Source organism: Thermothelomyces thermophilus, chromosome 4, assembly GCF_000226095.1.
Source record: "Thermothelomyces thermophilus ATCC 42464 chromosome 4, complete sequence".
Taxonomy (NCBI): domain Eukaryota; kingdom Fungi; phylum Ascomycota; class Sordariomycetes; order Sordariales; family Chaetomiaceae; genus Thermothelomyces; species Thermothelomyces thermophilus.
This window is the reverse complement of record NC_016475.1, coordinates 3,685,349-3,708,732: the sequence shown is the minus strand read 5'-3', so window position 1 is coordinate 3,708,732 and position 23,384 is coordinate 3,685,349. Positions and strand designations below refer to the sequence as shown.

General features: G+C 56.3%; 8 protein-coding genes across 8 annotated transcripts; 3 read left to right on the top strand and 5 right to left on the bottom strand.

The window, feature by feature from the left end:
- Positions 1-665: 665 nt before the first annotated feature.
- On the bottom strand, positions 666-2,720 carry MYCTH_52576 (uncharacterized protein; the record flags this gene model as incomplete). The annotated part of the gene is made up of 2 exons (XM_003664472.1): positions 666-832; positions 1,052-2,720. 2 exons carry the CDS (start codon positions 2,718-2,720, stop codon positions 666-668), a joined length of 1,836 nt encoding a protein of 611 aa, XP_003664520.1.
- Positions 2,721-3,219: 499 nt separating this feature from the next.
- MYCTH_2081821 (uncharacterized protein) lies at positions 3,220-4,675 on the top strand. Its single transcript, XM_003664471.1, has 3 exons — positions 3,220-3,492; positions 3,593-3,898; positions 3,981-4,675. Exons 1-3 carry the CDS (start codon positions 3,289-3,291, stop codon positions 4,128-4,130), a joined length of 660 nt encoding a protein of 219 aa, XP_003664519.1. The 5' UTR covers positions 3,220-3,288; the 3' UTR covers positions 4,131-4,675.
- Positions 4,676-5,330: 655 nt separating this feature from the next.
- MYCTH_2307444 (uncharacterized protein) lies at positions 5,331-7,425 on the bottom strand. Its single transcript, XM_003664470.1, has 5 exons — positions 7,234-7,425; positions 6,787-6,969; positions 6,648-6,717; positions 6,430-6,578; positions 5,331-6,380 (listed from the first exon to the last, which is right to left on the bottom strand). Exons 2-5 carry the CDS (start codon positions 6,913-6,915, stop codon positions 5,382-5,384), a joined length of 1,347 nt encoding a protein of 448 aa, XP_003664518.1. The 5' UTR covers positions 6,916-6,969; positions 7,234-7,425; the 3' UTR covers positions 5,331-5,381.
- A 2,907-nt stretch (positions 7,426-10,332) lies between these two features.
- Positions 10,333-14,799, bottom strand: MYCTH_2307442 (uncharacterized protein). The gene is made up of 3 exons (XM_003664469.1): positions 14,219-14,799; positions 14,085-14,154; positions 10,333-14,012 (listed from the first exon to the last, which is right to left on the bottom strand). The coding sequence occupies exons 1-3, from the start codon at positions 14,534-14,536 to the stop codon at positions 10,519-10,521; spliced, it is 3,882 nt and encodes a 1,293-aa protein (XP_003664517.1). The 5' UTR covers positions 14,537-14,799; the 3' UTR covers positions 10,333-10,518.
- Positions 14,800-15,345: 546 nt separating this feature from the next.
- Positions 15,346-17,662, top strand: MYCTH_2307440 (uncharacterized protein). The gene has a single exon (XM_003664468.1). The coding sequence runs from the start codon at positions 15,484-15,486 to the stop codon at positions 17,473-17,475; it is 1,992 nt and encodes a 663-aa protein (XP_003664516.1). The 5' UTR covers positions 15,346-15,483; the 3' UTR covers positions 17,476-17,662.
- Positions 17,663-18,290: 628 nt separating this feature from the next.
- MYCTH_2307437 (uncharacterized protein) lies at positions 18,291-20,138 on the top strand. Its single transcript, XM_003664467.1, has 3 exons — positions 18,291-18,775; positions 18,878-18,931; positions 19,019-20,138. The coding sequence occupies exons 1-3, from the start codon at positions 18,440-18,442 to the stop codon at positions 19,979-19,981; spliced, it is 1,353 nt and encodes a 450-aa protein (XP_003664515.1). The 5' UTR covers positions 18,291-18,439; the 3' UTR covers positions 19,982-20,138.
- A 70-nt stretch (positions 20,139-20,208) lies between these two features.
- Positions 20,209-20,847, bottom strand: MYCTH_2119528 (uncharacterized protein; the record flags this gene model as incomplete). Its single annotated transcript, XM_003664466.1, has 2 exons — positions 20,209-20,733; positions 20,797-20,847. The coding sequence occupies 2 exons, from the start codon at positions 20,845-20,847 to the stop codon at positions 20,209-20,211; spliced, it is 576 nt and encodes a 191-aa protein (XP_003664514.1).
- A 227-nt stretch (positions 20,848-21,074) lies between these two features.
- Positions 21,075-22,885, bottom strand: MYCTH_2307432 (uncharacterized protein). The gene is made up of 2 exons (XM_003664465.1): positions 22,542-22,885; positions 21,075-22,393 (listed from the first exon to the last, which is right to left on the bottom strand). Exons 1-2 carry the CDS (start codon positions 22,717-22,719, stop codon positions 21,348-21,350), a joined length of 1,224 nt encoding a protein of 407 aa, XP_003664513.1. The 5' UTR covers positions 22,720-22,885; the 3' UTR covers positions 21,075-21,347.
- Between the last annotated feature and the right edge of the window lie 499 nt (positions 22,886-23,384).

Sequence of the window (23,384 nt, the reverse complement as noted above, 5' to 3'; positions counted from 1 at the left end):
ATCCCTGTTGGTGGGTTGGTCAGATTCGACCCACAGACAGTCAAATACTGTAACAAAAAGCCTACGCCCGGAGTTTATCTTGGAAGTAATTTAGCGTTGTAGTTTTAAGAGTTGATACAGCATGACGTGCTGGTTAAAGCTGTTCCGCTCGGGTTAGCTTTTATACCGTGCATTTACTGACTTAACAATCATCTCGTACTTTTTTTTGTCTTAAAGCTTAAATGATGTCATACTTAGATCCCTTTACGTCTTGCTTGATCCCCTAGAAATCGGGCACCGGGTGCTGTTAATCGCCAATATAGCTCACCCATCCTCTCCACTTATTAATCAGTACCTGGCCTTTACAATTCGGTATGTACAGCTAAACGAACCACTTGAGTGACTAATAAACACAGTGAATGAAAAGCATCTGAAAGAGCACAGAATCTGTTAACCTGTGCGGAGTGAGTCGAGTGTTTGTAAAACCTTACGCTGGTTACTGATGGCGGGACTTCCTCCACGGGCAATGCCTGGCTTCTTAGGCTGGCATTCGATATTAGTAGAGAGTTGGGGCAGAAGCATGACTTCGACTTGTATGCTGAACCTCACTTCGTAAGGCAGTAGTAAACTGTCTTCACATTGCAAATCATTAAACCCCTCCCCCTCCCCACCACCCCCCCTTCCTTCTACTTCTTCTGCCGTTTAGCGCTTTTATCGCTTGCGGCGCTCAGCACACTCGCGCTCCGTTTATGCGCACCACCACTGCTGCCCGGTCTCGCGCCGGCGCCGGCGGCAGCAGCCTCATCTTTTTCAGTGCCCGGCTCCTCCTTGATGCCATCTGCTTGCTCACTGCCTTCAACCCCATTAGAGGGTTGTTGCGGCTGCTTCTCCTGTCGTTGTTCCTGCTGCTGTTCCTGTTGTTGTTCCTGCTGCTGTTCCTGCTGCTGCTGCTCCTGTTCCTGGTTTTGCTGCTCCTGCTTTTGCTGCTGCTGCTGCTGCTGTTGTTGTTGTTGTTGTTGCTGCCCTTCAGCCGCCTTTGCATCTTCTTTTTCCTTTTCGCCGCCATCCGCACCCTTCCCATCCGCACCCTTCCCATCCGCACCCTTCCCATCCGCACCTTTCCCATCCATCTTTGCTGCCTCCTTCGCTTTCGCTCTCTCCGCCGCCTTTGCCTCCTCCAACTTGATCTCCGCGTCCAGCTTATCGCTCAACTTGCGCGCATCAACCAGCGCGGCCACGGCGCCCCAGAGGACCTCAAACTGGGAAGTCACGGCGGCCGTGGGCATGATCAGGCGCGGAGGCACGTCGAGCTCGGCAAGGGCGTTGGTCATGCGCAACTGCTGCTGGCCCGACTTGTGGCTGTACAGCTTGTTGATGCGCTCATACCGGAACGTTGGCCCGCTTCCGAGTCGGTCGTGGTACGACACTCCGTAAATCTTCTCTTCCTGCTCCGAGAGCTTGCGGCGCTCTGGTTGGGCGGCAGCGGCGGATGACCCGCCCTTCTTTTTGTTGCCGGCGCCCGCTGCGGCCGCGCCCGATGTCGGGGTCGGTTCCGCGGACCCGCGAGCCCCGCCAGCACGAGCATCCGAGTCGCGGCGGTTGGCGGACGCGGCTGCGATGCTCTCGCGCCGGTTGTGGCTGGCTCCTCCCTCCGATGCCGCGCTGCCTGGGGCTGCGCCGCCCGGACTGGCACCCTCGCCGTTTGGCCCGAGGATGCTCTTGCGCTTTTTCGCCTTGTCCGTGGACATGAGGTTTTGAAGGAGGGCTTGCAGGCCAGCAGAAGACTTGAACGAGTTAATGTCTGAATCGGTGGCCGGGTAGTCGAGGCGGTTGTAGAGCTCGCGGCGCTCCTCGTTAAAGCGCTCTGTGCGCGCGAGGATGCGCTTGATCTCGAGCAGGAGGGATTCCTCTTCCCGAGCCTCGTCCTTAGAGCGAGCCATCGTGTTGAGCGCAAACTCTTTCCGCTTGCGCTCCTGCTCGGGATTGAAATTCAGCATCATCTCGTAGAGCTCAAACTCCGGTCTCGTCATGTACTGCGCCGGCTTCTGGACTGCCATCATCTTCGCGGCGACCTCGTAGTAGCGTGCCTTAAGGTCCTCCATCGTTCGCGGTTTGGGTGCAGTCACCACGGCCGTGCTCGTCCCGTCGGCCTCTTCTCCCTCAGGTGGTTTCGGCGCGAACTCGTACCGGTCCCAGATGATTGGCCAACGCAAGTCATATTCCCTCGCCAGCTCCAGCAGGTAGTCTGTTTCCTCCTTTGTCCAGTCATCGCTCTGAAGGTTGGCTTGGTATTGGTCATCGTTGTACTGCGGAACCGAGACGCGCACATTGAACTTGGCAAACGCCGAGTCTTCTGGCTGGTCGTCCTTCTTCTCCCCGTTTGCCGCCTCCTCACTCGGCCTCGATTCCCCGTCCTGCCCGGTCTCCGGCGGCGGTCCGTGGTCCGTTTTCCGTTTCCAGTGTCGAAGAACTAGCGCGCCGCCATCGTTGCGGGCCGAGTTTATAAAGGGTCTCAGTTCCCATCTAGCAGCCGGCTTACGGCTGGCAAATCGCCGTTTCTTAAAGAACGAGACATCGGGAACGATTGCGATCGGATTGTCGCCGCCAAGATTTTGAACTTCGCGCGCAAGTCCCTTCAGGTTTGGTCGCGGAGCACTAGTCCTTTGTTTTTTGGACGGGCGAGGGGCTGTAGATTGGTCGGAGGGAAGGTTTAGCACGTCGCGGACATCGTGGGAAGTCATGCTGGTGGGGTGGTGTTGCGCACGTCGCGTCGCTGCGGGCGGGAGCGCTGCCAAGGTGTGTGGGTCGACTCGTCGCAGTCGCAGCCAGCGAATTCTGCCTTTCTGGACCGGACTTGATTCAGTACACTTATTTGCGGTATTTACACATGAAGCGAGGCCAGTTTATTCGTATTTTGAGGGTGACTCGATGGAGCGTTATCTGGGCGGATGCAGTTCGATAAACTTTAGTAGTGCACTGTTGAGATTTGAACTTGTGGATTCTGGCAGCAAACACCGCCAAAAAGTTTCCCGCTACGGAGCAACTACCTGTCCATCCATGCCCGAACTGGGTGCCAAGACCCATCTTTACAAGCCTACACGTGACCTGACCAATCCCTGGGCCCAATTTTCCCTTGAACGTGGCAGCTTCACTGGCGTTAGCTAGGGTCGCGATAGGGAGAGCCCCAAGTGTTGCTGTTGCCAGCGGGAACCTGCCGAATTCCCTGCATCTCAACTCAACACACACTCCGCCGTGACCCTCCCTCCGTCGCCGACAGCGCGAGGTGATACTTGCCAGCCATTGATAAAGATGAGGACTCTTCTCCCTTTCCTCTCCCTGGCCGCCATGGCCCGGGCCCTCTACTTCTACATCGATGTGACGAAACCCAAGTGCTTCTTCGAGGAGCTCCCCAAGGACACCCTGGTGGTGGGTCACTATACGGCCGAGGAATGGAACGACCAGAGGCGCGCCTGGGAGAAGCACGACGGCATCAGCATTTACATCTCTGTTGACGTATGTTGCCGGATGATCTTCCCGCCTTCGCCCCCCCGCGGGTCCGGAGGAGACCCCCCTTCCTGCAGGAAGACAACGACTGACCGAGACCTCCCTTTAGGAAATATTTGACAACGACCATCGCGTCGTCTCTCAGCGCGGTGGCCCCTCGGGCAAATTCACTTTCACGGCGGCCGAGGCGGGCGACCACAAGATTTGCTTCACCCCTTCGTCCAACAGCGGCCGGTCCAACTGGCTGTCGGCGGCCTCCCCCAATGGCGGCATCCGCCTGACGTTGGACATGGCCATCGGCGAGACGAGCGCTCTCGACGGCGGCAACAAGGAGAAGATTCAGGATCTCGCGACGCGCGTCAAGGATCTGAACGCCCGGCTGAACGATATCAGGAGGGAGCAGGTCTTCCAACGGGTGCGTCTGCCTGCGCGCCATCCTTGTCATCTCTTCGTTGTCAATAGCTTCTGGGATACTGATAGATACTATGACCAAACAGGAACGCGAGGCCGAGTTTCGCGATCAGTCCGAAAGCACCAACGCCCGTGTGGTCCGCTGGATTCTGATTCAGCTCACCGTCCTCGGCGTGACATGCGCCTGGCAGCTGTCCCACCTGCGGTCTTTCTTCATTAAGCAGAAGCTCACATAGGAAGAGTTTATACATGCGAAAACCCGGTTGATTCTGTAATGGGGCTGTTGGGATCTGCTTGTCATGATGTGTATGAATCCGTTTAGCCTCTGTTCCTGAAATGCATCTCGCCTGTATTCGAGTCAAGAGGTTTCTTTCCCATTTCTGGTCTCAGTGGGCGGGAAGGGAGAGGACATCCATGGGCTTGGTTGGGAGGGGGAATTTTTTTTTTAAACGCAATCAATGATGGCTACAAAAGCGGTGTTACATCGGGTTGGACATGCGTGGGCCACGAAAGTCGCATGGGCGGTTGATTTTGCCTCGCCCACCGCGTCTGGCTCCCAGCGGCACCCGAGATCTGATCCGAGATCGTTGTCGCTTCATGATCCCTCTCCTCTTACGTGCACGGCTCGGGAGGTACTGATGGGTCTGGGAACTACTTATAGAGTCAAGGAGGACGGGCGAGCTGGGGGAGGGGCATGGCACGACTAATGCAGTCCTGTGGTTCGTTATACATACATACATACGTGTTATATTAGAAGACAAGCCGTCGGCCCGACGAGCACAGGAACGATAATCCCGTTGGCTTAACATGAATAAACTTCGCGATCCTGTTATCAACACCGGCGTCTGGTCTCGCTCAGCTCAAAGGCCAGCAGCGCAGTCAACCTTACGCCTGACCAGCCCTTTTCTGTGTTGCCTAGCTTTGGCCCTGTGAGTACGCAAAAGACGATGCTGATTATTATAGAGTATCTGTATGGGGAAGACAGAAGAAAACACGTCCAAAGAGCGCCATGATACCTTGTTCTGCCCCGCGATGCCCGATCCGGCCCAGCCCAGCCCAGCTCAGCAGTACCCAGCCCTGTCGAGAGAGCTGCGAAGAGGTGTGGAGGCCTTGGTCGAGATAGAGAAGCGGGACTCGCAGTCTAAAACGAGAGAAGAGAACCGGATTATCGTGATCGTAATGATGTCCAGAGGCGCCGAGAGTGCCGGAAACCGCTATGGAAAGAAGGCATCCTCTATGTCCCATACAAAAAAAAAAAAAAAAATAACAAGACGAAAAAAACGCATGCGCATGTTGCAGGCAAATCATGTCCGACTCATCTCCTGGGAAGTCTTCTATATAAACATGCCGTCCGCTGCCGCCTCTCTCGCTGGCACAACCTGTTAGCAGGGGTCGCTGCGGTTTGTCGGACAAAACCGCTTGATTACCCGACAGGACGCCAGACAATGGAACGTGGAAAAAAGAGAAAAAGTTCAGCATCAGGACAACTAGCCGCAGCACAGCGTCTTCATAAACTTCTGGAAGCCCGTCGGTTGAGGCTGCTGGGTGTTATTCTGCGGCTGGGCCGGGCTGTTCATTTGGGGCGACTGGGTCATTGGCCGCTGGGGCAGGTTCTGGGTGCTTGTCTGGAACTGCGCCTGGGTCGAGCCAGTCGGCGTCGGCGCCGCTTGCATGTAACCCCCAGCCGCCGGTGAGCGCGGACTTGCCAATCCGGGCCCGTTTGGCCGCCCTTGGTTCGGTTGCTGTCCCATAACCTGGCGCGGCAGCGGGGGTTGCGTGGCGTTTAAACGAGCTGCGGTCAGTCCCGGGGCTTGCGGGTCGCTTTGGTGACGAGTGGTGGCCCCCCGCGAGTTGCCGTGGAGTTCCATGGCAGATGCCCCGGGCCGAGAGTTTGGGTCGTGCAGGGCTTGGCGGTTCCAGTCCCCCTTCTTGTCCTGCTTCCTCATCCAGTCGTACTCGCCGTCCTCAACTAGCCCGGCAGCCTGAAGAGCCTCGGTAAACAGGCCACGAAGATAGTTATAGTCGGGCTCATCCTCAAAGCCGAGGCCGCGGACGTAGCTCAGGTACTTCTCGAACTGCTCAGGAAAGCCGGCGCACAGTTCCTTGATAGGGGTCGTCTGTTTCTTCTCGCCAATCTTCTCGTACTTCTGCTTGTTGGTGGCCGCCTTGAGACCTTGCCAAGGCAGACCACCGCGCAGGAAATACATGAAGACATGACCCAATGCCTCGAGGTCGTCTCGTCTCGACTGCTCTCTGCCAAGATGGGTGTTGATGCTCATGTACCGTGCAGTACCCGAAAGCGACTTGCGCTCCCGGTATGGTATATGCTGCTTTGTCTTGGGATCGCGGTATTGCTTTGCCATACCGAAGTCGACCACATGGATTACATTGGCGGTCTTGGTGCCGGGCTTCCCGATAAGGAAATTGTCCGGCTTAATGTCCCGGTAGATGAGGTTCTTCTCGTGAATCGTTTGGACACGCGACAGCTGCAAGCAGTGGTTAGATACGAAGCGAGATACCGGAAAGTGTACGTACCATCTGCTTCGCTACCATACAAACCGTCTTGAGGCTGAACCTCCGGTTGCAATGGTCAAAGAGGTCCTCCAACGACGGGCCAAGCAGGTCGATGACGAGAATGTTGTGTAGGCCTTCTTGGCCAAAGTAGTAGACATTGGGAATGCCAGCTGAATGGCGGGATGGATTGCCATGGTTAGACTGCGTGCATTCTTGATATCCTTCCATAGGAGACTTACGGCAACCAACGAGGATCTTGTACGTCCGATACTCGTCACGCAGCTGCGGAGCATCGCTCTTCCTGGGTTCCTATTTCGTACCTTGGTTAGTGTTGCCAAAAACTGCGAAAAGCTGAATGGATGACTCCTTCAAACGTACAAACTTGATGGCAACCTGCTGGCTATTGAGGAGGTTTGTGCCTTCAAAAATGACGCCAAACGAGCCCTCTCCGATTTTCTTCCCCACTCGATAGTGTACACCCACGACGTTCGAGGATGACGAAGCCATGCCGGACGCTCGGCGCTAGTCGCGCAGTCCTATCTGAATATGCGGTGGTGGTATCTGCGATGTGGCCAAACCATCAGTTTCAAGATCGAAAGACATGCGCAAGATGAGTCGGTGACGGCCCGAGATGACCGAGTCGAAACCGGATGATGACAGCGTTAGACGAGTCGGGTGATGCAGCAAGCCGGTGGAACACTAGAACCCCCCAAGAAAAAGGCGCCGCAACCACCGAGAACGCAACAGACCCCCAAAAAGCCGAGGAAGGACGGAGAAATGATGCTATGGAAATTGAGTGCATGCGGTGGGCACAAGCGAACTCACAAATGGTTCGGGTCATCAGACGACCTTATGGTGAGGCGGTGGGCGGAGCTCAACTGTCGCGAGGCGATGTCTCGCTGGCATAGACTTGGTCGACAACGACTACAGGAAAACAAACAATTGCTACGGCTCTCGGTAAAAAGATCCGGAGGTTCTGCCGCGTCGGAGATGAGATGAGATGGGATGGGATGGGGGAAAAAGGATTCGGGCTATGCCGTGCTTCTTTTGCTGGTCGAGTATCGGGCTGCACTAAAAGGTGCAAATTCGAGCAACACTTCTTGATTGAACGGGCCGATCGGCGGTCCACGCTCTGTATACTACGCTCGGTCGCCCCGACACGGCTTGTCGTCTGCGGCCTCTGCGAAGGCGCACAGAGTTTGGTGGGTTGGCGATGTCGTGAGGTGTGGCGGTTTGGAATGGAGAAGGAGGAAAAGGACGAGGATGGGAGACACCAGAAGGGGAAGGCAGGGCAGCGGAGTCGTTGGACAAGGGTCTCCAGCAGCTGAGCCAATCGAGCCGCGGCAAAGCGTGAAGTGGGCTCGCTGGCGGGCAGGGAAGTGCTCAGGTTCTCGCGCAGCCTCCAGCTTTCTGCCAACCTGGACTTCGCTGCGCGCCGACCGCAGGTCTGGTCCTTGCCACAATACAACCACAATTGGAAGGTTAGTTCGTGGATGCACAGGCCAAGAGGTGCCGCATTGCGCGGGCGCGAGTCGGGGTCAAGAGAGGAAGGGCACCAAGGCGTGGGAGGACAGCGGTCACCAAATGCACTTGATCCGTGCTCAGGGCAGAGCAGAACAGAGAGCAAAGCAGCTTTATGCCTGGACATGAATAATGGATGTTTCTGTCGGGACTAAGTCCCCGTTAACGTCCGCCAACACAGCCCTGATCCCTGGAAGTTTTTTTTTTCACGGAAATGTATCCGTACTACTGTACGGATAGACTACTGTGTCTGGGTTGTTCCGCACCGCCAGACTCGAATGCGACTTTGCAATCTTGGCCAACCAAGCGGCAGACCTCCGCCAGACGCGCTCGTTTGGCACCAACCAGTTTGCTCTTTCACCGCCCGAAGCCGGCCGTCCGCCGATCTGCCAGCCGTTGAGCGCGGCGACCGCGACAGATTCCTGTGGGGAACTGCATCCGCCCCCAGCCTCTTTCGTCCCCACCGGCAACGATGGGACCCAAAAAAAAAGGGATGGCTCCGAGCGATCAGATGAGTTTGTGTTGCCGCGGTGAGCCTCTTGCAGCCTCCACAGCAGGCCAGTGTGGGTTTTTCGTTGGGGGAAGCGACTAAAACCCAGGCAAAGCAAGGCCAGTTCAGGGACGGAGACCAACAGCATCTTACACTCGGCCGTCGATGTTGCAGAGAAGCAACTTACCCGCATGCTCTCCGTTGTCACGCCGAGCTTCGGTAAGGCAAGGACGCCATTTCGGCGCGGTGGAGCGCTTTTTTCTTTTCATGAACCAGGCGCAGCCAGCCAAATAACCCGTGTTATGCTGCTCCTCCCCCCCTTCCCCCCTTCCCCTTGCCCAAAAAAACCACTGCAAAAAGCCCCTGGAAGAAGGCTGGGAGCACAGTTCAGCCACTTGCTCAACGCTGACTCTGAGAAAGTCGGCCAGTCCTGCAAAGCCCTGGTCGTCGCCGTCAATGTCGCGCCTTTGCAGTGCTTATGTATGTACGGATTATGTACAGAGGACTCCGTTGTTTGCCCGTTGACCGCCCACTCACGAACTCCGGATTCGCAGGGTGATCGCTTTCCTTTGGTACCTGATTTGGCCTTGGCGAAACGGCCCAGGCTTCTCAACAACGCAACAAACCTTGGCGTTGTTGATTTTCTCGTGACATGGGGGCTAGCCGTTTAGCAAACTAACACACTTCATCATGTACGAGCAGTCCGCGTAGAGTACTCGGGATCCTGTCGCAAACACACCAACATGACAGAGTCAGCGTGCCACCCACGCCAGAGAACCTAAAGCCTCCAACTACCTTAGGATTGCGATGGGTTACGCCTCGTTTATTGATTGAATCGGCTTAGGCTCAGGCTCTCCACAAACGTCCAGCACGGTTTCACCAAAAGCTAACCCATGTTTATATCCATCGCTTCTATCAACAACTTCCTGTTTCACCTTCCTTTAGCCCTTTCCCATCTTGACCACATGATTCGTTCCTCACTGAAACCAGAGCCGACCCACGAACGCTCCGTTTGTGCGATGGTCACGTCCAGTTTGAGCATCCTAAAGCTGATGCTCGTGCCTTCCTCTCCCGGAAAAAGCAATGAGAATAAAAAGGATGAAACCAATACTGCGTGACTAATACTCGTTCTCAAGATGCCGTTACGCCCGGCGACTCTATGTGGTGGGGCATAGGTACCAATGATTTCTGAACATGTTCCGTCATATGAACAGCCCTCTTCAGTTTGGAAATTCCGGGGCTAAAACATCTTTGAGCGAAGAGGATGATGACCTTGGGACAATAGAACACGCAACTTATGTCGAACAACTTGCCAGAGGGAAGTGAATAGTAGGAAAAAAACAATATGGGAGACGTTCAAGGCAGAAGGAGCATCCTTTCTGTATAAGTGGCTCTAGATGACATGCTCTTCGGCCACCCATGCAAAGGGTCAAACCCACGAAAGCTGCCCATCTTCTCATGATATCTCATCATAACCGCCGAAGCCACCGCAACTATACCACCCGACGGATTATACAGTATTTTTGGCCTGCGTAGAACCGTTCTCCGCCCGCGGTCCCATCATCTACCCGGAGAAAGGAATATAAAACGAAACGAGAGTTATCTCCCATCCATCTCCAGCAGAAGGAGGTGCAAGGACCTGCCCATCCATCGTTTCCCCACCTTCCGCTACCAAAATACCGAACAAGTGCAGAACAAAGCGAAATACCCGTTGACACAAGCACCATGAACACTCAACCCCCTGAGGAATTTAGAACCCAAACAACCCACCGGGCATTGACACGCCGTCCGTCCGTTCCCCAATGAACAAGTGCCCCTTCGCGCTCCCGTTAGCCTGCACCGGTGCATCCAGAGCCTGCGCTCGCCTCTCGGCAGAAACGGCGGCTGCCTTAGCAGCTGTCAGCCTGTCATAGGTGACGGCAACCGTCTTCTCGGCGCACTCCCTTGTCGTCCTGTACCACGCGTCAAGCTGCGACTTCTCAATGGCCGTGCGCAGCTGCTTGTCCTCCCAGCGCATGGCATCGAGCAGCTTGGCACGGAAACCGTCATCCATGGCGTCGAAGCGGCGGTCAAGCTTGTCGGTAAAGACGCCGAGCGCTTCAGACGGCTTGACAAACGGGCGGAACTCCGGGTTGGAATGTTCTGTCATGCGCGGAAGGGGTTAGAAGGTGGCTATGCTTTAGAAGGTATGGACTGCGGAGTTGGAAAGACTTACGCTCGTCGACGACGGCGAATAGGGTGTGGTAGGCGGCCGTCTCGCCCACAGTGGCCAGCTGATCGAGATCCCCCTTCTCGTTTGTCTCGTTGACGCGCTTCCAGTCATCACGTGCAAAGCACCGCCGCCAGATCAGCCGCTCGGCATCGGCGCGCTCTTCGCCCTTCAGGCCGTACTGGGCAACCTTAAGGGCAAGATAGAACTGGTCGCCGATAGTGTCGTAATGGCTAGAGGGAAGGGACGCCAAGGTGAGCAGATCGATGAGTGTATGTGGCTGCAGAGCCTCGTGCCTGAGGAGACGTGCCATAGCATCATCGAAGATATGATGAAGCGCCTTCTGCCTCTTTGGGATCAGAATTCCATGTTCCTTTACGGCCAACTCCACCTCCGCCGACTCATCGACACCCTCCTGGATCGTAGGCAGGATCTGACTGTAGAGAGCGTCCTGGATCTTGATGAGTTCGAGCGCGTTCTCAACCTTCTCGAGGCTTACGCCATTTCTCCCCTCATTCTCAGAGGGGGCGCTGCTGAGTCCGTCACCGTTGACGGCTTGTTCAGCTTCTTCGGCGAGCAAGGCCAGCTTGCCCAAACTGAGCTCAATCTTCTTGTTCCAAACCTGCTGTTCGCGGGTGAGGCCCAGGTCTAGCAGCGTCTCGGCAGCGTGGTCGATGTCTTTCTCTCTCTCCACATCGTTGATCCACGAGATTTTGGCCAATTCTGGCTTCGTCCGGAGAAATTTGGTCGCGTAGCCGTTCCTGTCGTAAGGAAAATCCAGCACCGCCTGGACTCCGCTGCTCTCGAGAAGAACCTCGTATGCGCGAAACGCAAAACTCTCCTCGTACTCATCAAACATACGGCCCATCTTCTGCTTCTTGAGCTTGGCAAGAGCGAGGCTTTCTTGTGCCGCACTCTCGGTGGTGCCTGGCTCAGCCGCGCGTTGCTCCAAGGACAAGATTTGCTGCACCACTACCTCCGCAAGCGAGTCGAATGCCTTGTACTCTTTTGCAAGGTCAATGGCTTCTTCCCACAAGTTGAAGTCCTTTAGCCTCAGGATCTTCGTGTACACATCTTCTTGGAAGATCTGCTGGTAGGTTTTGCCCCGCTCCTGGGCCTGTGCATCGTCGCTTAACGCGGCCCAGCTGGAGAACTCGGCGAGGGACGTGAGGTACTGGCTCGTTAACGAAGGTAGGAGATGGCGGATGGAATCGAGGAGGCGGGTGTCGATCGGCGCGTCATCGGGAGTTTGTGTCGAGTACCTATCAAGCCATTGGTAACAGAACTCGACCAGTCGCTTGAGGTTATTCGTGATGAAATAGGTCGCTGTCCAGGGTTCAGGAATAGCATTGCCGCCTGCGATGTCGCTTGGGTCGACGCCGTATTGCCTCGCTCTGTTGAGCCGGAACTGACGGGCCTCAAAGAGAGCTCCGTTGTTCACCGTAACGGCCTCCCATACTAACCGGTTGATGCCGGCCTCATCCGCTAGCCGCTCGGTGAAGTGATATTTGATGATCTGGTAAGCCCAAGCGACGAAGATATCCAGTCTCCATACGTCGTTAATAAACCAGTGACGCACGGGATCCACCTGACCGACGGCCGGGTTGAGCTCCGTCTTCTGCTGCTCGTTGATATAGACCGCTGTCTCGGAGATCAGTGTCTTCTTCTCTCCCTTGGGGCGTTCCGCAAGAAATTGTTCATGCTTCTGCCATATCCAGGTCGCAACTGCCATTTTCTCGGCATTGTACAGCAGCATCCACCGGGTGCGAATGTCCAGGTCTATCTTGAGCGAGTTCAGGTAGGCAATCAGACCATCTAGGTAGACGACCCTGCTCTTCATGTTGTTCTCGAGGGAGGCCGGCAGATTCGCGATAAAAGGTGTCTTTGAGCCCACAATTTCGTGGCTCAATTCGATGGCCGCGTTTCCAATTTCCTGGCTGGAGAAGGGAAGATCTCTCCTGCCCTGAAACACTAGCGGGTTGTCATCTTTGACTCCAAAGAACACCGCCTGCTCCAGCTTGCTTTTCGCAGTGACCTCCGGCGGTGTGTCGCTAGCAAAACGGTCGATGTCGGAGACCGCAATCCTAACGGTCCCAACTCCTTGAAGAAGGAGCACTACCGTGGGATTTTTGGTTCGGTGACGATGCGGCCGCAAGTCGTCTTGAGGGTGCCCATTCCCACTGGGCTCCTCGACACCAGAACCGACAACCTGAAGCTTCTCCTCATCTCTGAAGTCTACCACGTCCTCGAAGGAGTGCGGTAAGATGTGGTTATCCTCTTGCAACTGCGCGTCGGGAGAGTCCGGCGGCGCAATCATAGAGGCAACTACGACCGCCCTATCGAAGACAAGGAAGGCGATAAGACCAGGCCGCGGTAGGTAGATGCGAGGTCTCTCTGGGGCCCCAGATCTGACAGAGCTGGTGTATGAGACCACCGGCCGGACCATGCCGATTCGGGGGCCTTGGGGCGTTAAAATCACCTCAACCAGCGAGTACCGAGACCGATGCTGTCTTGAAAACGAAGCAAGAAGCAAAGCATGTTGCAAAGACTCTTCTTCATGAGTCAAAGCTTCGCTCAATCGGCTGGCATTGACGTATTTTTGCTCTAGGCCCCTTGGAACCAGAGTGAAGTCGAGCACCTCGAACGAGTCCTGAGGGAAGTTGCTGACGGATGGGTCCGCTTCGTGGATGGCCTCGACCAATCTGTCTCGGATATCGGAGTCGGATAGAAGTTCGTGATGGCCGCCGCGGTGGATCTTCCAAGAGTGCAACCGTCCCTTGGACGTCGCCGCGACCACCACCCTCTCCCCGACCTTGGAACCAGGGCTAGTCCGGGCGGCAGCAATCTGACCGCGGAAGGCTGCTGAGCTAAGGGCGTGACGGATGGTTCCGAAAAAACCCAATGCGCTCCCGCCCAGGCCGCTCCGGAGGAACTGGACTGTGATTCCAGGTCGTCCGTGTGCGTCCCTCACGCTCAAGTATGCCAACCGTCCACTGCTGAAAACCAACACAAATCCGGCCGACCCGGCGTTCACGATCTGCGTGACATGCTCGCCTGAATACATCCCGGATATTGAATCTTCGACACCGCTCCGTTGTTGGCGGATGAAGTCGAGCGTGGCTGCGCTAGAAATCGACTCCCAATAGGCAACTTTGCCGCTCATAGGCATGACGATCACCAAGCCTGGTTCATCTGAAGAGGTTGATGGGGTAACAAGGGATCCGAGTGGGAGAGGGTCGGAAGCATGCTTCGAAGGATACGGGAGGGTGAATATAAAGGTTTCGGGTGATGAAGTTGTCGAGGTATAGGGCCAGACGAAGGCGTGGGTGTGGGTGAGGCTCAAAGCGTAGCCGGTAGTCGAGTCGACAACGCCATGCTGCCGATCTTTGAAAGAGTTTAGCAAATCTTGTCTACACAGCAGTCCGCCCTTGGGCATCAGGAATGCCTTGTCCTTACTTTGCGCGTCTGCCCGGAGTCTGTCTGGTAGCGCCGGCAACTTGCTCACCGTAAACGCATTGTTTGTTGTCTAGAAGCACAGGGGGTTAGCTCAAGGCGCACGTCGCGTCGAGGGCCGAAGCAGGAGAACGAACTAGGACAATGCTTCCGTCACCCTTGGTGCTCCTCTCGCCTGGTTTGGGTTTCTTGGATCGCACGCTGAGCTCCTTACGCGGCGGAGCAACAGTCTCGACACCGTCCCGTTTGGTCGCATGCAGATCAATCTTGTCAGGCTTGACTTCGTACATATCGGGCTGCGGATCCGGATTGGCAGACGACGTCTCAGCTGGGGGTACCCTCTGGCGCTTCGCTTTTGGCTGCTGCTGGGAGGATGGTTCGGAGGTGCGCTGTCGGCGGCGGCTGCTCCGTGTACCTTTGGCAGGCCCGCCTTCCTGCAGCGCCGAAGAAAACATTTTTCGCGGTCGTTCTGATGGAGTCGCTTGGTAGTGCGGTCGGCGCGACTTCGAGATGTCGAGCAAAGGACCAAAAACCGCGATGTCAGTAAATCATCGCCAGCCAAGCAACACCAAAAATGCAAATGGTGAAAAAGATGGATGAGGGGCCGGTCAACAGCGAAGGGAAGGCGCTCAAGAAGCGAGAGGGCGAAAGGTCTGAGAATGAAGTGGTTCCTGTCAAGGCTTGTCAAGGCCGGCAGAAGCATGAGTGACGAAGCTTCCGTCGATTGGCCTGTGTTGACTTTGGGCAAAAAATCCGGGGCTGCCACTGGCTGGAGCTGAAAGGCCGTGGAGCCCAGCTTGCCAGTTCTTTCCACGCGCGAACGTTAGCCTCTAGTTAATTGAGCAGCCCCATACGGCGGGACCCACAAACAACTGGCCTTGCTGGCGCATGCACATGCCGTACCTGGACCCCTTTTGGTTTCGATCTCGATCAGGGCCCATTGCTTGGCCCAGGTTTCGAGCTCGACTTTGTGCAGCTTGTGCATTGTATGTACGTCTGTAGTAACTTCCAATTTGCATCGTTTACCTCCGTTACGGACCAAAAAGCTTTCTTGCATTATTGAAAGGCCCTTCATGTTCCTGCAATGGCACCGCGCCTCTCTTGCTAAGCAAGCTGAGGCCCTTTTCAAAAGATCTCCCAGCGTGGCCATCATCCTCTGGGCGGCCATTTTCGGTATCCTTTTTTTTCCTCGGTGCTGTGACGATATAACTCAACTGCAACACTAACAACACCAGCGCACGATTGATATACCTAGTTTATTCAAGCAACCGAGGGGCGTCGTTCCCAATCTCCGGATGTCCTTCTCTTCGAAACAGTTACGTTATGCGGCAACATCATTCCTCTGTCTTTTTATGATTCTTTTCCTGAGCTTGGATCTTTTCGAAGGATAGTTTCCATCATAATGAACCGGGCCGCAACCTCGGTTACGATCACCGACCCTTTCGTCAAGTACACATCCTTGATTGCGACAGGGGTGTACTGCCCAGATGCGGCCCAGTACCGTCTCGCTCACCACCTGCAGAAGGTGTATGCGAGGCTGAAGGACTATGCACCCTCGTACGAGTACCGGAGCAGGCTCCGGCAGATCGCAAAGGTGGTTGAGACGACAGGCAAGGACGATGGGGATGAACTGGCGTCTCCAACCCACCCGATCCGCCGCAATCCTCTCTTCGCGCGCTTCTTTCAGAGTCACGAAAGGAAGGATAGTCTGGCCTTGACACGGGTCATGACGAGCTATCAGGCTGCCTTGCACGTCGATTCTCCGAAAGGGTTGTTTCTCTCTGGAGAGGTCGGCACGGGAAAGTCGATGCTCCTCGACCTCCTCGCCGAAGGTTTGCCGACCCATCGCAAAAAGAGGTGGCATTTCAATACCTTCATGCTGCACATCTTTTCCAGACTAGAGGAGTTTCGAAAGTCCCGTCCCCGTGAGGCCGCTGATAGCCCGGAACACTCTTTGCTGTGGATGGCTAAAGAGCTTGTGGAGACATCTCCTATACTGTTCCTGGACGAGTTCCAGCTGCCAGACAGGGCCGCGAGCAAGATCATGAGCAATCTGTTTGTTGCCTTCTTCCATCTTGGCGGAGTCCTCGTCGCGTCTTCGAACAGAATGCCCGAGGAGCTTGAAAAGGCAACGGGAGGCTATTACTCGCCGCCGGCCACTGGTGGTTTGGTCGATCGAGTTTTTGGTCTTGGCAGGAGCCGATTTAGGGGCGAGCTGTTTGGCCGATCTAGCGACTTTGCCGCCTTTCTAGAAGTTTTGAAAGCGCGGTGTGACTTCTGGCACATGGAGGGGACGCAGGACTGGAGAAGGAGGGAGCGTCGTGCTTCCCTTCTAGCGGGATCTACGTGCGCTGCTGGTTCAGATCCAGGGATCGCTTCCCAATTGCAGGGGACAACAACAAACGAGAGCAGTGGCTTTGCCATGGACAGAGCAGAGAGAGAAACTCAGATGCCAACCATGTACTTCTCACCATCCGATGGGGAAGAGACATGGGCAGCTGCACTACGGCACGCGACGGGGTTTGATGTTGACCATTTGGCGAGTGCAGACCGACAGTGGTCGTCTGCAACCTTGGTAGTGTACGGGAGGAAACTAGTCGTCCCCCGACACCGTGATGGTGTTTCGTACTGGGACTTCCCCGAGCTCGTGGGCACGCTGGGTCCAGCCGACTACATCACGTTGGCATGCAATTATCATACCTTCATCATTGACCACGTCCCTGTCCTCAGCCTCTCCATGAAGAACGAGGCCCGGCGGTTCATTACTCTCCTGGACGCACTCTACGAGTCACGGTGCAAGCTAATGATTCGAGCCGAGGCCGGCCCCGACGATCTTTTCTTCCCCGAGACAAGGACACGGGCAGCGGAACTCGACGCGGTGCAGGTTGCCACTAGCGAGGACGACGGCACAGATGCAACATACTCTGAGACGATTGCCGAGGTGTTCCAGGATCAGGTGTCTCCATTCCGCCCAAATGTATCGACATACTCCGAGTCCTCCAATTCCAAGTACGACCCAGACCAGGACTCGGATTTCGGAAAGGAGCAAGGCCGAAGGATTGATTTTAGCAATACAAGCGCGTTCACCGGCGAGGACGAACGATTTGCGTACAAGCGGGCGACGAGTCGCCTCTGGGAACTCTGCAGCGCACAGTGGCACGCGCGGACGGGGCAATGGTGGCAGCCGCTGCCGAAGGAGGCTAGACATTGGGAGGGTGCTGAGCCCTCGAAGCCGCCGCCTGCGCCGTTGGCGCAAACTGCGTCAAGTGAAGTCACAATGGGGGAGTCGATCGAGCTGGAAGAGCCTGCGGGCCTGGAGAGGTTTCGGGTCGCGGCACTGAGGAGAAGCGAGCAGAACGGACACAGTCAAGACGCTGATATGGCTGGCCGCTGACGTCGAGCCGGGATAAGAATGCCGTGCGCAATGCTGCAACTGGCTCGGCAACCATAAAACTCAAGAGATGCTTGCGCTAAGCGGGCTATTGTAGTAGCTCGTTCGTGTTGCACAGTCATGCAAACCCTTCAAGTTTGGGCATGATGTCCTCGAAAGAACGACTCACTTCAAGGGGTGGTCAACCTCGAGACTGAAGGGAGCTGTCTCGAAGCACACACAGTCCGGAGTAACTTGAATTTGAGCCAAGTAACTGTGGGGTCTCTAGAGGTCGACTTCCCTCAAATGTAACCTCACACAGCAAACCCAGCCTTCGTCGGCCAATTCTGAACCTGGCTGGCACACCTAATAATGGGATAGGCGCTACTCCGTATAGTTAGATCAATGCATTATTTAGCAACATTGCTGTGCCGATGCTACTGCGCATGCCATGTCGAGTATTTTGCAAAGACCAAGCTCCGTTGTTGATTATCATCACAGCAATGAGCTAAGGCAGCACACGCATTCCAGGAGAGACGGGGAAGGTGCTGTGGCACACCCGCCTTTCCAATTACCCTGGCCAGCCACCAATGACATACGGGTCCCTCTTCCCCCCCGACAGCCCAAAGTACGCCCTCTTCCCCAGAAGAGTAATTCACCACGTTGCGGAACCAGTGCTGCCGGCGAACCTGGATCTCCGCGTTTTCCCTCGCCCTTTCGGGCCCGCAGCCCCCCCTCCCCCCCGGATCTAGCCAATGCAAGTAGGATGAAGGTAGCGTAAAGGACATACTCGGCTGTAATCTGTATATACTTCTGGATAAGGTTTGGTTCATATACATCCTGCTTAGGTAGATCAACAACTTTTCCCATGCCACGGTGATCTTGCTCCTGTAACTAACTTAAATCCCCCACCTTTCCTCTCCCATCAACTCACCAGAAGAGTAATGCGCCCCTCCGCGGGGTGGTGGTGGTCATCGACGACAGCACCATGGGCGAGAAGACAAGATTCCAGATGATGATGCGGCCACGGCCGCGACACAACCGCCGCCAGCTGCGGCAGATCACGCTCGTCATCGGCGCCGTCCTGGCGTTGTACTGCGTGGTGTTTGTCTGGAACATCCCCGGGTCCGCGACAAGAGCGTCGTCGCGGAAGAAGCCACTGCCGCCAGAGATACTCAACAACCTCTCCCTGGACGAGGCGCAGTGCAATGCCTACTTCCCAGGGCTTACCAAGGAGATCGATGATGCCGTCGCCGAGGGGCCGTTTCAGGTAAAGCAGATGGGCGATATGGGCCCGTTGCAGGGGAGGATCAAGGATGGACAGGTTTGGCGTCCCTCCCTCCCCCTTCCCCCCCTTCTTTTTCTCGTCTACGAGGGCGCATCTTGGGACCACTTTTGTCTTACTGACGGCGATGGATTAACATAGATCTCTATCATTCACGCGCAGCGCAAGTCAGACCTCTCCAAGGAGATGATGAACGTAAGCCCTCGCGTGTTATTGATATTCGCGCCCCCCCCTTAAGATTCCAATTCACATGCTGCTCATACTCACGCTGACCCCAATCAGTCACGAACCGCCTCGCTGCACCAGCTCTACCGCGCCCTTCTCACCTCTCCTTCGCCACTGCCAGACACGATCTTCACGCTCAACTTCCAAGACCAGCCGTTCGGGACAGCGTGGGCGTATTCGCGGGCCGCCGACCCACAGTTCCGCTCCAAGGGCTCCAACGCGCGTACGTTTCTCATGCCGCACTTCTCCTTCTGGGCCTGGAAGCTTCCCTTCATCGGCTCCATGGGCCGCGCGGCAAAGGCCATTAGCGATGTAGAAGCCGAGTTCGCCAACGGGAGGTGGCACCAAAAGATAGGCAAGGCCGTGTGGCGGGGCACGACGTGGTTCAACAGCGTGTACAATCCGCGCATGCGGCAGAACCTCGTGGCCACGGCGAGGGGCGAGCCCTGGGCGGACGTTGAGCCGCTCGAGTGGAACGGGTCGACCGGCAACGCGAGCAACGCGCTGCCCGTCGAGGAGTTCTGCCGGTACAAATACATTGTGCACACCGAGGGCGTCACGTACAGCGGACGGTTCCAGTTCCTCCAGATGTGCGCCAGCGTCGTGCTCACCCCGCCGATCCAGTGGATGCAGCATGTCACGCACTTGGTGAAGCCGCTGTTCTCGAGTGACTTGAATCTGAAGGGCTCCAAAGGGTGGACGCCGACGGAGAACGTGCGCCGGGCGTGGCCGGTGAGGTACAAGCCCCAGGAGGCGAACATTGTCTTTGTGGCGCCGGATTGGTCGGATCTGGGGGCCACCGTGGCGTGGCTGGAAGAGAATCCAGAGATCGCCGAGGGGATCGCGAGGAGGCAGCGGGATCTGTTCGTCGGTGGGGGTTACTTCAGCCCGGCTGCTGAGACATGCTACTGGCGGGCCTTGGTGCGAGGGTGGGCGGAGATGGCGCGAACCGAGGGTCAGGGATGGGAAGAGACCGAAGGAATCTCGTTCGAGGCGTTCAGTCTGACAAACACTGTTTGATTTGGTAACCGATGATCTGGGTTGTCAGGCGCTCTGGGCTTTGGCGTTCAGTGGCCGTGAGTGAGAGCTTGGGCGGTTGGTTTGTGTCGATATACCCGCACAAAAAAAAAACGCATCGATTGCGAATATTATGGCGGCAAACGCCGTATCCCTTTCACGCTCCGTATCGCGGCTGCCAACGCCGGTGTGTTTGGTGACCGGATACTCCATCGACTCGGCCCCGCGCCTCAGAGACTCCCAACCCCTGGCGTCCAGGCCTCCCCAATTCTCCTCATCTCCTCGGTGAACTTCCTGCTCGTAATCTTTTTGCCACCATGGCCCGTAGGCGGCGAATGCTCGTCCGGGTCAAAGAAGGGATTCTGCATCAGCCTTGTGTAAGCCATCTGCATGGCCTTGAACACGGGCCTCATCTCGCCCTCCCTCAGGCCGGTGGCCGCGCCGGCAGCTCTCCTGTCTCTCGCATCTGCAATCGCGCCATCGATGCGGCGGCCGCGCATATCGACAATGGCTACGAAGCGGGTGCCCGTGTTTGTCTCGAAACCGTAGGCGGCGAGGCGGTCGTCGACGGCGTGGAGGAGGCCAAAGTCGCCGGTCAGACCGACACCGGCGGCCGCGTTCTGGCGAGAACGGAGTTCAAAGATATCGAGCGTGCTCGAGAGGATGAGGGCGAACTGGAGGGGCGTGCGCACGGGGTGGAAGGAGTTGGTAGAGGGGTCGTAGGAGGGGAAGATGGACGTGTGGAGCGGGTTGTTCTAATAATGACCGGTTAGCAGCCGACAGAAGCAATCGGGCGCGAAAAGTCGGACACAGCTTACATTGCGGCCAATCACCCCAAGACAGGCTATCGAGGGAATTGCCGTTGCCATGGTGGGCGATTGGGAACTGCTCGGGTGTACTAGCTGATTAAGGAGAGCAGGTAGAAGTTGCTTGGAGGGACCGACGGAGTGACATGGTACTAGCTAGCACTGTCCAAGCTCCGCATACCTAACGGTGCTGCAGTCCGTTTGCGCCGTAATAAGCGGCCGTCGCAACAACGGAACGCTGGCACGACAACATCAACCCCGTGGTCCGAACCTCTCTACCCTCGAGTTCTTTTTTGGGTGCCATAGCTCTTGATACAGTATTTGGGCGGGTAATTAGGGTATGTACATATAACTATTAGCCTGAAGACCTTCCCTCACTCTCATCACGTCCAACCGGCGGCGCATACCGTTCGCTGCACGCAGGACGCGCTTCTACCAAAATGGACTCCCGGAGTGCTCAAGTACCGCGTACATACACGGTACAGTACATGCGACAACGCTGTAGGGTTAAAAGTCTGATTAAACAACCCTCTTGCGAAACGGCGCTGCATCACGTCGGATGGTCACTCCTCATCAACGATGCACTCAGTCTCCTCTAGCCCTCTCAGGACTTCCTCGATCTCGCTTGGATCGGTGATCGCCCAGACGCCGCCCCCCTTGACTGTGTCCTTGCCTCTCATGCCCACCTCCTTGCCGACGAGATTGCGGCCGACTTTGCCGGGGCCGATGCCGACCCACCTCCTGACTTTCTCTTCCTGGTCGAGGTACTTTATGCTGTCCCACCACTGCACGGTCTCGAGGCATTGCCTCGCGAGGAGGTCCTTGAGCTCGGCCTTGCTCTGGAACGGCCTGGCCGTGACATTGCTGATACAGGGCACCGCACCGGGCCAGGTGATGATGTCTCGGTCTTCCCTTCCCCTTACGCGGCTATTGCCGGCCAGCACCTTTCGCATTACCGACACGGCCGGCTTCATGATGGGGCTGTGGAATGGGCTGTCGCTCTTGAGCCGCACCGCGCGGGGGTCGTGGCCCAGGAACTGCCGGACGTGCGCGACCAGCGTCTTGATGCGCGCAATGTTCCCGCTCAGCACAATCTGGTTCTTACTGTTGATGTTGGCGATGAGCACCTGGTCGATGGGCGACCGGTCCTCGGCGCTCTCCGACTTGCTCCCGGGGCTGCTGTAACCGACAAACTCGTGGATCGCGCTGATCAGCGACGGCATGTACTCGGGCTCGCTCACAACCGCCACCATGCCGTACTCGCCTCCGTACTCGTCCTCGGCGCTCTTGGTGGCTGCGACCATGGCCTCGGCCCGTTTCTGCACCATGAAGAGGCTGTCCTCGAACTCGATGTAGCCGCTCGAGACCAAGGCGGCAAACTCCCCGAGCGAGTGACCCAAGGTGAAGTCAGCGCGCTCGGCCGTCTTGAAGCCGAACTCCTTCTCGAGGACGCGGAGAATCAGGATCGAGGTCGCCATGATGGCTGGCTGCGCATTCGGGGTCATGCTCAGCACCCTCCCGGGGCCTTCTTGTATTACCTCGGACAGCTTGTACCCCACAATGTGATCGATTTCCTGCACGATCGGTATGGCCGTTGCCGGGAACGCTTCTATCCAGGGCGTGAGCATGCCCACCTTTTGGACCCCTTGCCCTGTTGCGACGGCTTCGTGTAAGTGGGATGAAGACGAGGCCAGGCTCGAAGAAGGTTTTTTTTTTTTTTGGGGGGGGGGGGGGGGGGAAGAGGGAAGGCAGCGTACCAGGGAAGAAGATGGCCGTCTTGGGCCGCGGTCCTCTTGTCGATGCATGGCGATACTGTACATGCGCTCGCAACACCGGGGACCGTCTCGGGGATATGCATGTAGACGCCGAGACAGCGATGGGACGGAGACTCGCGTTGTTGGCGAGCAAGCGACAGGACCCACGTGACCAATTCATTCTCGGCTCGGACGAGACAACAGGTGGTCGATGTCGCCAGCAGCCGGCCAGTGCAAAGCTGGGGCTTTTCAGGGCGGCCGCTTCATCAGTCGCGCAAACGATAGCGTGGCAGTTGCGGCGTGGCTGCTAAAGAAGGCGCGGGCAGTTGTCGACGGGCATCTTCGGGGAGCTGACGGGCGCAAGAGCCGGGAAACGGAGAACGGATCCCGGGGTTAAGTGGGGTGCAGCCGTCCAACGGAAGTTCAGCAACGGCGGCAGCTAACCAAGATGGGAACAGCTTGCTGCTGTGCCAAGCTTTGAAGCTTCCATTAATACGGAGAAAATATCCCCTCCGGCGCACATTGAGGTGTGTTCCGTACTGTGTGTACGGACGTATTCTGTAGTCAATACCGCCTACGCGGTATTTTACCATTCGAACGATACAGAGATTGTAATTAATTTTCAACCTGCAAACGGAAGTTGAGTTCACTTGGAATATTTCACATGAACCGCACCTTAACTGTGTGTGTACTTACAAACTTCAGAGCCATCACTTGGCACTGTTAAAAAAGACATCCGCCTTGGAAATCTCGAGCATTTGCAATCGACGACAGATTTTCCCATTCACGACTTTGAGCCAGAATTATTATTGCACCTTTTGATCTCCTTGGGGGGTTCAGAACAGC